Genomic DNA, 16,418 nt, shown 5'->3' with positions numbered 1-16,418 from the left:
CTTTTCAATAAACTATAAATTAGATATTTCAAAGTATTTAGTTGGTAAAATCATGAATTTTCAAGGCTTATTTTGTTTCATGATGTTGACTAACCTTGGATGCTAAGACCATGTTTTAGCCACTTTGACTTATGTTTAGATGGTTTGAAATTGGAATCATATCCAATAATTAAATCAAAAGAATCTTCAAATAATAATAATAAAAAAAAGAAGAAATGAATAATAATCAATAAATAAATAATATAACTCTCTATCCTTCTCTAAAAAAGTTGGCCATTAATTAGCATTCAAATCTCTCTCTATCTAAATTTTGTATATAATAAATAAATAAATATCATGTACTTGATTTTACAATTAATGAAATACAGATCATAACTTCATAAATATTAATATATTATGAGGTTCTTCATTTAGTTTTTGCAAATTATATTATGTACCGTAATTTCTAGATATGTTTTCATGGACAAAAATAGAGTGATTGAGAATATTTTTTGGGACTATAAACTTCATGGTATATTACGAAAAATTAAAGAGACTTTCCAAGAAAGAGATATAGAAAAATATATATAAATAGTTAAAATAATAATAATAATAATAATAATAATAATAATAATAATAAAGACAGGGTTCTTCTTTCTTTGATTAATTGAATAATCTCTTTTATTTAAATTAAAAAAAATATTATCTTAAAAAATTATTCTTTTTGCGGTATAAATCATAACTATTAAAAATTGATTAATTAAACAAAAACAATAAAATCACAATAATAATTTATTTTTTATTATTTATTTTACAAAATTTTCATTATTAATCTTATTGCTCAATCAAATTAAGCGAGTCTCACATCTAGAATTATTAGAAAATTACCCTATAAATATCAATTTCCATTTTTGTTCATTTGAATCTTTGATCAAATGTACCTTTCTTTCACAATCAAATTAATATCCAAGAAATAAAATAAAATAGAAACCAAAACTTTAACTAGCAAAATTTATGTTGAATATTCTCTAGAAAAGAAAAGCACAATTTTAACTACAATCACATACAAACTACACTGTAACATATATATATTAACATTATTATATACATACCACATACATACATACATACATATGTTAAACGAGAAAATATTAGAAGAAATTAAAACTTTAATTAGCAAAATATTTATTAAATCTTTCTCTATAAAAGAAAGCAAGATTTCAACTACTAATCAACTACAATCACATACAAACTACACTATAACATATTAACATTATATACCATATACGTACATACATACATGCTAAGCGAGAAAACATTAGAAGAAAAACTTTAATTAGCAAAATACTAATTGAATTTTCTCTATAAAAGAAAGCAAGATTTTAACTACTATAATTAACTACAAAATCACATACAAACTACACTACAGCATTATGAACCACATATATACATACATACATGCATACATATACATATGTAATGCACTTGTACTAGACACATCACTGCTACAAATAATCAAAACAAAGTCTACAAACAAACCTTCACCTTTTCCTCCATGCACCTTCACTTTGCACAAACCCCTTGTGTTTTTCAACCACATCAATCTCATCCACCACATTGATCATCTCCCACTGCTAAACCTGTTCCAAAACTTGATGGCAAGACCTTCTCATCCATGATCATCATGCTCTTCATTTCCCCACTTATAACTTCTTCAACTACATTCTCTGTAACTGCACTCATCTCTTGTTCTTTCTTCAAATTCATCAGTCTTCTGCATTCATTCACATAATCATCTTTCTCAAAAACTTCAAGTTTGAGATTTCCACCTTCCTTTGCTGCAACCATACATTCATGTCGATTGAAAGGCATTGCTTGTATCATTATGTGATTATCTCCACGTACTTTTTTCCATAACCATGCTCTTCTGTACGTTGAACTGCTGCATGATTTTACTAAGAAGTTAATTGGACGTGGAAATTTTATTCTTGTGTTTCTTCTTCCATATGATCCCCAACATGCATCATTGTCTTCTTCGTCTTCATCTTCATATTCATCACTGTCGTCATTCAGAGAAACTAGGGTTTTGAGTTCTAGGGTTTCAGCTTCAACTTTGATAGGAGAGGATGATGGCTCAGGGGCTTGCATGTTGAGCTTGAAGTTTTTAAGGGGGTATTTGATAATGGACACAAAGTGAGGGGTTTTAATGAAAAGCGGTGCCAGATAAGCAGGGTGTTGTAGTGACCTCTGGGGACTAATCTGCAAATAAGAATAAAAAAAAGGGATGAATTACGAAATTTCCATCACTATCGGTACCGTCAATTGATATTCTTGGACACGTGGCAGATAAAGGTAAATCCACAGAAACCCCCTCATATGTTTTATATTTCCAGACAAGGACAAGCTTGGGAAGAAGTAACAAAACGGCCGGCTGGAGTGGAAAAAGGTGCACAGAAACCAAGATAATGGAATCCAAGATTCAATCTTTCTCTCTCTTTAAATAAATAAAAAAACATTTTTTAAATTATTTGAATATTCAAAAGTACTGTAAAACCATGCAGAAATCTTAAGATCTCAAAGCTCCTCATGTTCTTCATGTTTTCATATATATATATATATATATATATACACCCTTTAAAAACACACAAAGCTTTGTGAAGAACTAGTTCTAATGCTTGACATGTATATATGTAGATCTATGGATATATACCAAGAGAAATAGAACTCTATTAAGAGTTCTAACAATTGAAATGCATATATACATATATATATATATATATATCAATAGAGAAATTAAGAGAGAAAGAGATCACCTTAATTAGAGGCAATTAATTAATGTAGATGATGCTAAGAGAAGAGGAGCTAAAGAAGGGGAAAGAGAACTCTGTGAAGAGTTCTAACAGTTGAAATGTATATATATATATATATATATATAGATCAATAGAGAAAGAGAGAAAGAGAGAAAGAGATCACCTTAATTAGAAGCAAATAATGAATGTAGATGAAGCTAAGAGAGAGGAACTAGAGAAGGAGAAAGAGAAGCTTGTGCATATCTCTCTCAGTACTCTTTCTCTTTATCTCTTTATAAGATGGAGCCATTTGAAGAGTTGAGGAAGAGAAGGCTGAATGAGTACTGAGTGTGTTGCTGGTGTATTTATTGGGGTTAGCTAATCATAGATTAAGGGTTGTGATTAGTATGTCATTAGAGTTAAGTGATTGTAGATTTTGTATATCATTGATATATATATATATATATTGTTTCAATGGTGCTTGCTTAGCACGTGTTATGGTGCGTCATAAATTTTTTTTATATATTATGTATGTATATTGCAACATATTCATTACACCTGTCAACAAGGGATGAAGTTTGTTTTGGTTCTCTATATTTCAATGTTTATCTCTATTTTACAGCTTTTTTTTTAGTATTTTCTCTAAATTGGAGTCTTGTAAAGTGCCTTGAAGTGAAGGGTTGTACTTCTTTAAAATTATATATATATATATATACACACACATATTTATATAAGGCGACAAACACCAAATTAAAAGACAAATCAGTATAAAAGTGCACTAGTTATGATGGCTTAAATGACATCCTAAAAATAAACCCTTTTTTCATGTAATTTTGAAGGGGAGAACGAGATGTATTTCTCACAAAAAACTCACTCAGGGGACCTAGTGCAATATACAAGTTGAGAGATTTGACTTGAAACCTCTCAATCATACTACACCGTAGTTATTGTTGGCAAACCCCACCGTTCCTTTAAAATAATAGTTTCTCAAGTTTTTTTTTTTAATTCTATTTATGCTATTGATATTTATTGATTTACCAAAAATATTATTTAATTCAATTTTACTGAGGTCCAAAATTTAAGGTTTTTGACGATTTATTTTTTTTTTGTAAATTGTGGTGTATCGACAATACATAAAATAAAATTATTAGTTAAATCACTTACGACAAATTTTGTCGTGCATATACTCGTAAATTCTAAGATGTTGGAAGTGATATTATTGGTCGATTCTTATAAGCCTGAATCATATTTAAGGTTTTTGACAATGTATCTTTTTGTAAATTGTCATGTATCGACAACACATAAAATAAAATTATCAGTTAAATCACTTACGACAAATTTTGTCGTGTATATACTCGTAAATTCTAAGATGTTCGAAAAGTGATATTATTGGTCAATTCTTATAAACCTGAATTATATTAGTGCTATAATAAATTATGTTTGAATATTTTAAAGTTTTGCATTTCAAAGTTATCAATTAATATATATTTAACCTCTACAATTAAAATTTATTGATCCTAAAACAAAGTAGATGCTAGAGTAAGAGATGAGAAAACTAGATTTTTTTTTATTAATAATAAAAAAATATGAATTAACTCAATATTACATAAAAACAAAGCTATAGCACTAAATATAAACGTTAAGAAGACACTCATAGTGTAAGAATACAACTATATATGATAACAATGTACAATAAATGATATTCATTGTAACATAATACAATATAATAATTATATAAAATAACTATCTAATATAGGTACTGGCATAGTAAAATATAGGTTTATAAGGTAATTATATATATCTTAATATATCGCCATACTGACATTTGATAATTTTTATTCTGGGAGATCTTTATGCATAATTAATAATTATTCCCTTAATTTCTATTTATGTCACAAATCCATGTTCTGTTTTATCAGTCATTTTTTAACATAAAAAAGTATTTATTATTTTTTTTCAAAATTACCTTTAACATTTTACTCAACTCTCTTTATTGGAATTAAAAATAAGGGAAATGTGAAAATATAAATTATGGGTAATTTAAAAAAAAACTAATTTTCTATAAAATTTTATGAAATAACTTGTAGACCCTACTCTCTGATTATATTATAGCCGTCGATGCAAACTTTTTTCAATCAGAGCCATTGATTTTAAGATTTTAAAACCCTTCTTCTTAACAAAAAAACTCACGATCTGACTGCTCTCCACCGCCCACAATCTTCTATTGTTGAAAAAAACTTCCAATTTTCCTTTCCTTTCCTTCTTGGTAGTGCCATCGGCAAGGACGAGTGGATCTTGAGTTGTTTTGCTTCTACTTTCAAGGTAAGATCTTGGAGCTTTGTGCAGATTTTTTTTATTTCTTATTTTCTTGATGTTTGTTGGCTCTGTTAGAGTTCTTTCTTTCTGAAATCCTAAAATTTGTTCATATTTTTTTATTCACCTTTAAACCATAGATTTTAGCCCTTGAGTTTCTAGGGTTTGTTCCTAATTTGTATTTTGAAGGAATTTTGTTTCTCTTTTGATGTGTCCACCTAAGTATACTCTTTAGGATCTTTGACCATGCTGTTTTTATGGATTTAATCACGTCTGAAGGATGAGATTTTGCATGATATATTTGATGTAATGCGATGTAGGGTTGATTGAGATACAATCTTTCGCCATGAGAAAGGAATTGTAAGCTGATTTAATTTCATAAGTTTTAGATTTTCGTTTTTGATAATAGCAGAAATCTCTCTCCCATTTTAGGGATCTTAGAGGCGGAATTTGGAGGAGAGTAAAATATGAAAGTTGTAGATTTTGATGTTACCTAAATACATGTCAAAATTTCAATTTTTAGCATCTATAGTTTGTGAGATATAACTTTATTATTATAAGTGTCTCGGATGATATTTCTGTGCAGAGCCTGAAGAATTATGGCCATTTTTGATGATCATGAAGATTGAATTGGATAAGGTGAAAAATAGGAAAGTTGTTCATTTTTGAGTTATCTGATTGTTAGTAAAATTGTATTATTTTAGAGTTGTAGGTTGAGAGATATGCATATTTTAAAAGTATATGTCTGAATTATAAGTTTGCAGAAATAGCTGGAGAATCAAATGAATGTTATAATTTGAATAGTATTCCAAATAATGTGAATTTCGGATATGTTATTATCTTAGGTGTCTATATTTATCAGAATCTTCAAATTTATGATTTGGAAAAGTATATGTAAAGTTGTTTAGTACTCAACAGTTATTATGAAATTGTTCATATGTCCTTAGAGTGAATAATTGCTATTGTACCCTCACAAGATCCATATTTAGGAAAGTATAGTGATAGCTTCATCTTTTGCATTTGTACCTTCTAAAGCTTTCTTGTAAACCCATGATTATTGTAAAATTCATTTTGTTAATGAAACTAATAAGCTACTTCCCAATATAGGGTATTCTGAGAAACTTGATTCAGTGTGAGATTTGGAGTTTTGGGTGTTAATCAAGTAAGTGACACTGCATATAAATGTCTCTCTCTATATATATAATTTCTGATTATCGACAATTTTGAATTTATTTAAATTCTTTTAAAACTTGCTTATATAATATTAAAACATTTGTTGGGCTTTGATCCAGTTTTTGTTATTATATACTTATTAAAATTTTGAATTACTTTTCTTTTCCCGAAACATTAATTGCCACATTCTGATCATGTGTGTTATTCTTTAAATTATTATGTTTGTAAATTGTTTTGAATATAATTGGATTATTTTTACTATAAACAAATGGGATCATGCATATGCTTGTATGTTTGCTTGGCAAATTATTCTGCAAATTCTGTCTGCCTGACTTGTTTGAAATTCTAAAATTATGTTTGTTTTTGGATAACAAAGTTATTTTTATATAAATACGTTTAGTCTCCATTTAACTAGGCAATAACCCTGTCATTGGGGGTTAAACACTGACCATGTCGACATGAAACTTTGACTATGTTAAGAAACTATAGTTTTACACCGTTCCGTCGGTGAAGAATAACGACCTCTGATATTTTGGCTCGAGTCACCGAGGGTAAACAAATGAACTCTGATATTCTGGCTCGGGTCACTGAGGGTAAACAAATAATCTCTGGTATTTTTGTTTTGGCCATAGTGATTTGAAGATATATATTTCTGTCTGCTATTAAATTATATTGTGATGAGCATCTTTGATTTCATGGACTACAATTTTGATAAATATTTGAAAACCCCGATATGATTGGTTTTTAATTCTAAATTTCTGGAAATCTTTTTTATGATCCCGGTTATGTTTAGTGAGTTACTTACTGGGTTATTAAGCTCATAATTTTGTTGTTGAAATTTTTTTTTTCAGATTCAGAGTGATTAATACAGTAGTCATCTTAGTGAGCTAGCGAGAGATTGTGTTCTTGATCACTTCTAAATTTGAGTTGTCTTTCTGTCTGTGTGAGTATTTGATTTATATATAGAACACCAGTTTGTATCTGAAGTTGGAATTTTGAACTTTGTAAAATTTTGATGTTAACTTTTGAAATTACAGTTCTATTAGATTGTTTGTTCAAAATTTGAGACTTTGTATGTCTATTTGGCTTCGGCTTTGTAGGTGTATGGCTATTTGTCAGTGTCCTGGATCTATTGAGCCGAGTTCAGAGTGTGACATAATTAAATTTTTTTTTGGTGAGATTCAGTTAATCATCACCCATAAAAAGAAACGGAAGGAGTAGAAAAATTTGTCAGGGGGGTATTTGTAAAAACATGATAATATAAGCTCAAATTTTCTTTATTTCTTTTTCTCCGATAACGAAGAGTGCTTCGCATTCCCAATTTCCCCAAAAGTCAGTGCGAAGGTATTGCTTGATTTTCCTTCGATTAAGCCATTGATTCGATGTTTTTCACTAAATTGAGTGAAGTACAATATGATCGCCTCTTTCCTACTGATGTTTTTCCCGTTTTAGTGGTTTTCCTGTTCGAATTTTGTTATTTTATGCTGTATTTGGATATAGAAGTGATTTTAGATTTCATGAAGAACCCCGATTGGGAAAAAAAAAAGGATTTTGTTGGTGTATTTTGATGTTTTTATTTGTTTGGTGATGAATCTCTGCGCATTTTGTGGTTTTATTTGGAATTCTGTTGTTTGGGGTTACCAAGATTCCTTTTTTTTTTTTGTTGGAAATCTTTTATGATGAGTTTTGTGCACGTAGCCTTTGAAAAGATAAGGATTTTCTTCGATTGATATTATCTCCGGTGATATGTTGTTCATGAATTGAATGTTTTATAAATGTTATGTGTGCTGATTGTATCTGGAATTCTTTCTTCACGTTATTGATTGAAATTTAGTTTGAGTTGCTTTAGATGTTCAAGGATTCTGTGTTATAGGAATGATGTATTAAATTAACGTTAAAAAGCTCCCTTTTTTATGCTATTTGGTGGTTGATTAGCAAGCTGCTTTGAAGAGGATGTCATGGGATCATTATTGAGTGCCCCTGTGTCAAGAACCAAGTCCTTGGATGATTGTGAAACCTCCCAAACTGAAACCTGTAAAAGGCTGAAGATGACAGCGAGTTGTGATGATAATCCAAGATTAATCCCTAGTCTTCCTGATGAGATTTCATTTCAAATCCTTGCAAGAGTTCCGAGGATTCACTATCTGAGTATGAAGCTGGTGGCAAAGAACTGGAAAGCTGCTCTTTCCAGTAATGAAGTATATCAGCTGAGGAAAGAACTTGGGTCGACTGAAGAATGGCTTTATATACTGGTGAAAGTGGAAAGAGAGAACACACTTATGTGGCTTGGCCTTGACCCGGTGTCGAGGAAATGGCAGAGGTTGCCACCAATACCATATGTTGCTCCTGAGGAAGAGTCTTCTAGTACTGCTTTAATTGGTTCTTGGATGTGGAATGTGCTGGGTTCTAGTGTCAAGATTGCGGACTACATAAGAGGGTGGATGGGGAGGAGAAATGTCTTTGAGCGAATTAAGTTGTGTGGTTGTGCCACCGGGGTTGTTGATGGCTGCCTTTATGTGGTTGGGGGGTTCTCTACAGCCTCAGCCATGAAGTCTGTATGGCGTTATGATCCGTGCCTCAATCAATGGCGAGAGGTGAGATCCATGGCCACTGGCAGGGCTTTTTGTAAAACTGGTTTGCTGAATAACAAGCTCTATGTAGTGGGTGGAGTCAATTTGAATGGAGGTAGTTTAACTCCTCTACTGTCTGCTGAAGTATTCGATCCATGTACAGAGCAATGGAGTGAAGTGCCGACCATGCCATTTGCAAAAGCTGATCTGCTAGCAATTGATTTACTAGCTGACATGCTAAAGCCTATGGCAACTGGCATGACTCCATATATGGGGAAGTTGTATGTGCCTCAGAGTTTATACTGCTGGCCTTTCTTTGTTGATGTTGGAGGTCAGATCTATGACCCTGAGACCAACTCATGGTTTGAGATGCCACCTGGTATGGGAGATGGTTGGCCAGCACGGCAAGCAGGGACCAAGTTGAGTGTTATTGTTGGTGGGGATCTATATGCTTTGGAACCTTCCAATTCTACGGATGGTGCTAAGATAAAGAGGTACGATTTTCTGAAAGATGAATGGAACATTGTGGTAGAAACAGTTCCAGTTCATGATTTCACAAACTCGCACTCCCGTTATCTGCTTGCTAGTTTGCTGGGAAAGGTTCATGTCATTACAAAAGACGCCGATAATAACACCACGATTTTGCAAGCGGACTTGCAAGATCAAACATGCCTTTCCACTTCAAGATCATCATCCACACATGCTAGTTCCTCTCACGGAAATGCTTCTTCTAGTTCAGCCAGTTCATCTCGTGGAAGCTTTGACTTGTCAGAGGGAGAAATGAATGCTTGGAAGGTTATCGCTAGAAAAAATTTCGGCACTGGCAGAGCTTGTTAGCTGTCAATCCCTAAATGTTTAAGCTATAGGATTTTCATATAACTCGCAAGTTCTTATATGGTATGGAATTCAGTTCAATTGCTTGATGAGCTGATAACGGCATTTTGTGGAGTTTGTGAGCCTTTTCTGCAATGGTGATAACCTGAAGTTGAAGTTGTGTGCTCTGTTGTTTCTAGAAGTAAAAAGTGGGTTGTTTTCCGGTCAGTTCAGACATTGATGAACCTGACAAATGTCTGAAATTGGTGGGTATATGAACAAAGCATAGTTTCTTATTTTAACCTTATGTTGTATGTGCCATAAATGGTTCTTATCAACCTCGAATTGCCAGAATAGAAACTGTTATATATTAAGAATGCTTCTTTAATTCTCAAAAATTAGCTTGCGTGCATTCGATTTATTTTCTGAGTCTGTCAATTGTAGAAAATCAATAAAAGTTAAAAAGAGGTTTGTTGTTTCTGCTCAAATTGTCCTAGCAAGTTATATATGTATGTGTGTATGTATGTATGTAATGAGGATACCTTTCATGAAATACTACTCTTTACCGTATCTTACTACCGAGTTCTCTATGCGAAAGGGAAGCTAAGAGGAAGATGAAGAAAAAGAAGAGAGTTGATGGATGGTAAATTCTGCTTCAAGCACCTACATGCTGCATTGGTTCTTTGTTGATTTTGTTAACTTGTCTCCTTATATTAGCCTCTGTTGTAAGGAATAATGTAGTAATCTTTCCTTTTGGAAACAAGTAAAAATAATTTATTCATTCAGGTATGTTGCTTTTAAATTGTGCTCTTGATCTAGGACTAACTGATCACATGAGTTATTAATATTCTCAATCTTGAAGTTTGATGCTCAGCTATTTTGAATGACATCAGAAATACTTCCAGATTGTTACTGTGCCTGTTGTTTTGCTGCATAAAGTTATCAATATTTACTTTCAAAAACTTCTTGATCTATCTGTTTACCAGATGTTTGATTATTTTGTAGAATAAATTTTATAAAGGGTGTTGTGCCAACACCTTTGTGACAAATTAAAATTATTTCTAAATAGTTCTGGGATTTTCTGAAAAAAATTTACCAAAAGTTAGGTCATTCTGCAGAAAATCCCTCATTAAAAATAAAGATTATTTCCATAATGCAGATTAATCAAAATGATCTCTGACAAATGAGACTATCACTTTGTGTTCACTTCTTAATCTTTTTTATTCTCAAGAGTAACAAGTGCCATCCTACTCATCTTGATTTCTTGATCATGAGAAGACTTTTGATGCTCTTGTCTTCTTCTTCCTCATCTATCAAAAAAATTGATTAAAAATAAAAATAAAAAGAATTATTTTTTTTGTTTTTTATCAAATGCTTACAAAAAGCAGATCACCGTATAATTTATTGGTATCTGGTCAATGTATAATCTATTGGCATCGGATCTTTTAGACTAGATTAACATTTATATGAGTTGTTTACATTCATTTAAAAAAAAAAAATTGCTTAACAAAAGGCTTGAAATTGGTGGATTGTCTTTGTCATTAGGTTCAACAAGAAATTTGATACCTTTTGGAGTTCATCTATCCATGTTTATGTGTTTCCAATCATACAATTAACATTCTCTTGCAAGTTTCTTTTTTAAATATAAATATAAATATATATTTCTATATATATTTATATATTTGAAAATTTTGGTGATATATACATATATGTTAAAAAAACACACTACATATAATTCTTTATCATTTGGAATTTGGAATCTTGGGATTGGAGTTAATTATTAACTTTTTTTGTTGACATTTGATGGGCCTTGCTTGTCATTTTGATGCTATCTTTTGATTGTGATTTGATTTCACTTATCTCCAACTTAATCATTAATTCTAAAAAAAAGAAAAAGATGTGAATTGTTAATTTTCATTAAATGATAATATTAACCATATTATATAAAAAAAATATATAGATTTTTCGGATAAAATTATTAGATAACTCAATTTAAAAAATATATATATTTATATATTTATATGAAGAGATGGAAAGAGAGGGCAAGTGATAAATAAAAAAGTCATCTTGGACCGGGTTTGATCGATTTGGAGGATTTCCACTGATCAAGATCCTATTTTGAGGGGTTTTCTCGATCCGGAGATGGAAAAATTCGATGAAAGTTGGGATCTTTAGAGGAGATATATCATATATCCATCGGGGTTTTTAGTGGTTGATTTGATCTGCTTCTTCATTGATTATTCTTTGCATTTGTTTGGATTTTCCATTGGGATTTCGTTGATTTTTTTCTTTCCTGGGGATTCATGGAGTTCTAGGAGTTTGGTTTTGATTCTCGTTCTTGGAATGGCTGGAGAGGATTGGATTGACCTTAAATTCAGGCTTTTTGATGGTACTGACATAGGGCCGAACAAATTCAATCCATCGTCGTCGGTTGCGTCTCTGAAGGAATCTATACTCTCTCGATGGCCTCAAGGTAAGAGGTTCATGCCATTTGTGATTTTTCAGTGAGATCTAGGTTATTGCTTCTTTGATCTTTATAGATCCAATTATGCAAATAATTCATGTTCTGCTTTTTAATTTGCTGCAAATTATTAGTTTTGATTTCAAATGAATTATTTAGATTATTGTGCAAGAGTCTTTCAGATATCAATTGTTGTGATGTGACTTTGTTCTAACTACTTCTTCTACTCTTTATGTGTGATTGAATGAATTATAGTCTCTGTTGTTCAATTGATCCTTTATTCAAGAACTGGTTGATCTATTGATTTATAAAAACTTAGTCTTTGATGATGAGAAGAACTGTTTATACTGTTGTTTCTGATATATGTGGGGGTTTTCCTTTGTTTGTTGTTGTGGAGACCCAATGGATAAACTAGTTGATTATTTGATCGATTGTCTTACCTTGGTTATATGTATGTATACTACTCTTCTGTCCATTCTAAGCATGTTTCAGATACAAAGCATTTCTGTTTTTCATTTTGGTTGTGACTAGATGATTTTGGTAAAATATCTTTTATATTTTTAAAATTGTTTTGCAATTCATTAAAGTTATTCAATGTGGCATCTGTTTGTTTGTCTGGTTTTTATTTATATTTTTTGCCTTGAGTCTGAAGCTGACTTTATTTGATGATAGAAAGGTTATGTAAGTTAAGATGTGTCTGCTATACAATATGTTACTCTTTGCAACCAGTAATCAATTCTGTGTAGAAGCTATTAGATTGTGATTCATGGCCTGGTTCCTGTATTGAACAATGAAGCTAGTTTATCTACCATATAACATGCTTCTTGAAACTGGAAACATCTGAGTGTCAATAGTTCAAAATGTAGATTGAACAAATCATCTGCCCAATTGGACTGTTATTTTTAAGAAATAAAACATTTTAAGTGTTACTTGATGCGTAGTAAATCAGCTCTCTTGCCAGCTAAGGAAAACCATTTATCATGAGTTTCTCAATATGCTGTCTTTCAAAAATATATACACTTCAACATCCTCTGTTTTGTGATTGAAAGATGTAATTTTATTTTATTTTCTCTAAAATTGTCTTTATGTAGATAAAGAAATTGCTCCGAAAACAATAAATGATATCAAGCTCATTAACGCGGGAAAAGTACTGGAGGACAATAGGACACTTGCTGAGTCTAGAGTTCCAGTTGGTGAACTTCCTGGTGGTGTAATCACTATGCATGTTGTTGTGCGGCCTCCACTACCTGATAAACATAACGGTATTATGTTTGATTTTACTTTTGAAACTGTCCATATATTTTGAAACCTCTTAATTGATTACATTTAAATATATGATAATAATCTATGCTGATTTCTTCATGGATCTGCTAATTTGCTTTGGTTTTAGAAAACAAGATTTGCATGGCATTTGTTTAGACTTTGTCGATTATTGATTTATTTGTGATTATTATCATTACCATTGTTATGGTTTTAACTTGTTTTTTTCCCTAACTATCTTTATCATGTTCTTTCCTTTTTGCTTGACTATATAAAATACTGAATAGGGCTTTTATAATTTTTGATTGCTAACTGTAAGTAAAGATCTTTTTTGGGCTAAGTTGCAATGGAACGATGCAAGGACATGTTAGAATAATGTTAGAATAACGATTTGCTGCTGAGTTGGTGAGCTCCTGTAAGAATAATATTGTGCTGTTGAGTTGGTGACCTGCAAGTTGTAAGTGTTTAGTGTGTTCAGTGATGACAATAACATAATTTAATGCTCTTATGGATCATAACAAAAATGATAAGCTTGTTTATATGAATTTCAGAAAGAGCTTAAATATATGTGCGGCAAAGTGTATGTATATACTGAAGGGTGACAATATAGAAAGCCTTAGATGAGTAGGCCATCACCCTCTGCTCTGACTAATAACACTCTAAGTAGTTCATTTTTTCAAAGTTTCTTTTCTTTTAATATTTATATTTTTTAATGAACATCAGTAACTTGATTTCCTCCTGTTTTGGTGTGTTTCTATATATGAAGTGAAAATTGCAGGATTGAAAACAATGATGCTTTGTTCACTGCCATACTCTTCTTTTTCTGAAATCATCACTTTAACCAAATAGTTGCTCAGCTTGAAGCAAAGTCCTCTGATTTACCCGAAAAACTGTTTATTTTTCTGAAAACAGGTTTTATTTTTCCTTTTTTTTTTGTTGCATCTATTCTGATCCTAACACAATTATATATTTGTACATGCAAGGATTATATATTTATATATAGATAATACTTGTTGCCGAGTTTATCTGCCATTTCTAACTGAATCGCATTGTTTTAAGTCCGGGACTAATTCCTTAGTCTCTTGCAGAAAAACAACTTGCAAAATCCCCTAAACAGAACCGATGCACATGCAGTATACTGTGACGCGTTAAAATTTTAGTTCGATTTGATCTTTCTTGGCCCGTGCTCGGCTAGCAATCACACTGCGAAGCCGAAATTTCTGCAGAAGTCATGTATAAAACCTTCTGCTCTTGCAAACACTTCTCGACAAACACTAGACGATAATTTTCGGAGCTGAATCTGTTCTTAATGTCTTATTGTGCAGGAGGAATTATATTGAACACATTGTGATAGAAAAAATGAAAGACTTGTTTTTTGTGATTGTCATTGTTGTGTAAATGAATTTCTTTTTTGTTCTTTGCTTTTTTTTTTTCTGAGAATTAATTGTTGGTACTCTGTTTGTTTATTTTCTCAGGATTGATTGATGATTCATGTGAAGTTCTTGTGAGAATGTATCATGTATTATTGCCAAACCATGTCAAATATATCAAGAAATTTTTATTTTTGGGATTCTTTTGCTTTCATAACCCTCCAAAATCTCTTAATTACATAAATCCTGTTCTGATGCTTCTGTAAATAGATAAATAGCTACTAGTTTTACAGGGATGAATATATCTACATTTATGAAAGCAAAAATGTTTTGTATTTCAGGGATTAAAATAAAAGTGTTTATATTTACATAAAACCCACTTGAAGGAAATTACTTGAAACAAACACACTAATTAGAGGTGTAAATTATCTTCCAGCCCTTGATTCTGTAGAACTGTTGTGACAGGTCCCTGCAGCCAAAAAAGAAAACTTAATTAAACATTTATTAACATATAATACTCATCAAAGTTACATATGATTTAATAGATAAAAAATATTTCAATTTATCCTTGAATATATATATATATATAAACTTACTGGGTTTGTTGGTTGTATCTCATCTCCCTGTGATAAAATGCCCATGAAGTCCATTGTGCTTGGATGTAAACATTCACCAAAGCTTGATCTTTTTTCCCTTAAAATTAAAATAAACAAAAATTTTCAAGACATATATAATGTGATAAATAAATGAACATATATTAAAAATAATCACCTTATAATTTGATCATCATCTGATTGCATTTTCCCTTCCAATGTTTTCTATAAAATTTAATTTAATTTTTTTTTGGTTAATTAGAGAATTTAAGCATAAGATTAAAGAGAAAAAACACAGAAGCTATTTGAAAATCAAGAGAGGTCTAACCTTTTTTTGTAACACTTTGCTCAAAGCTTCATTTAATATGACTTCATGCTCTTCAACTTCATTCATAGATAGTTTTTTACTCACATCTCCATGTAGAATCCTTTCATTTATATGTATCCAAACTTATCTCACAAGTTCTTAATAAATTATTTCTAAATTTCAAGCTTAAACTGAGACTAATCCATACCTTAATTTCTTTGTGTCTTCCTCCAATTTGATCTTGCATTCCTTTATCTCATTACAAAGGTCCTACAAAATTTCATACAATCTTAATTAGTATATATATATATATATATATATATATATATATAAACATATAAAAGAAAAAAGTTGGCCAAGTTATTTACCTCTATATTCTTCCTGATTGAATCTCTTGAGCTGCAATTAATAGTTAACAATTAAAGAATAACAATACATTCTAAATGTTCCTATGTTTTTTGTATGAAAAACAAAAGAAAGTATTAATACTAAATAGAACCTGGATGAAGAACACTGAGAAGCTAATGAACTCTCATAATTTAACTTCTGAAGAGATGTTTTGCAATAACTGTGCAGAAAACATGAAAGTTTATTTAATTAATACTAAAAAAAAAGAACAATAATAAGAGTGATAAAAAAAACATACCTCTTCATTGCACTTGCTGCTCAAGATTTTTCATCCAATTAAGTATCATAAGAAAACAACATAAGATATATATAATATCAAACAAAACAATATATGTATATATATATATATAGATTAATAATGGTTACATTTCTCTTTGATTTT

The 16,418-nt window shown here is 30.8% G+C and overlaps 2 protein-coding genes across 2 annotated transcripts; both read left to right on the top strand.

The window, feature by feature from the left end:
• The first annotated feature begins 7,544 nt into the window (after nt 1-7,544).
• LOC120249884 (F-box/kelch-repeat protein At1g22040-like) lies at nt 7,545-10,124 on the top strand. Its single transcript, XM_039258576.1, has 2 exons — nt 7,545-7,598; nt 8,190-10,124. Exon 2 carries the CDS (start codon nt 8,213-8,215, stop codon nt 9,659-9,661), a length of 1,449 nt encoding a protein of 482 aa, XP_039114510.1. The 5' UTR covers nt 7,545-7,598; nt 8,190-8,212; the 3' UTR covers nt 9,662-10,124.
• Nucleotides 10,125-11,665: 1,541 nt separating this feature from the next.
• On the top strand, nt 11,666-14,832 carry LOC120283295 (membrane-anchored ubiquitin-fold protein 3-like). The gene is made up of 3 exons (XM_039289936.1): nt 11,666-12,110; nt 13,190-13,360; nt 14,447-14,832. The coding sequence occupies exons 1-3, from the start codon at nt 11,981-11,983 to the stop codon at nt 14,500-14,502; spliced, it is 357 nt and encodes a 118-aa protein (XP_039145870.1). The 5' UTR covers nt 11,666-11,980; the 3' UTR covers nt 14,503-14,832.
• The last annotated feature ends 1,586 nt before the right edge of the window (nt 14,833-16,418 follow it).

Source organism: Dioscorea cayenensis, chromosome 19 (genome assembly GCF_009730915.1).
Source record: "Dioscorea cayenensis subsp. rotundata cultivar TDr96_F1 chromosome 19, TDr96_F1_v2_PseudoChromosome.rev07_lg8_w22 25.fasta, whole genome shotgun sequence".
In the NCBI taxonomy this organism is placed as follows: domain Eukaryota; kingdom Viridiplantae; phylum Streptophyta; class Magnoliopsida; order Dioscoreales; family Dioscoreaceae; genus Dioscorea; species Dioscorea cayenensis.
Note: the sequence above shows the minus strand (reverse complement) of the source record. Positions and strands in the feature narration are given on the sequence as shown.

Bases quoted from the DNA above. Each gene is read 5' to 3' on its own strand.
- LOC120283295 (XM_039289936.1), top strand. From the start codon at position 11,981: ATGGCTGGAGAGGATTGGATTGACCTTAAATTCAGGCTTTTTGATGGT. The intron at 12,111-13,189 runs GTAAGAGGTTCA...GTCTTTATGTAG, and splicing joins ACTCTCTCGATGGCCTCAAG to ATAAAGAAATTGCTCCGAAA. The intron at 13,361-14,446 runs GTATTATGTTTG...AGTCTCTTGCAG, and splicing joins ACTACCTGATAAACATAACG to AAAAACAACTTGCAAAATCC.
- LOC120249884 (XM_039258576.1), top strand. From the start codon at position 8,213: ATGGGATCATTATTGAGTGCCCCTGTGTCAAGAACCAAGTCCTTGGAT.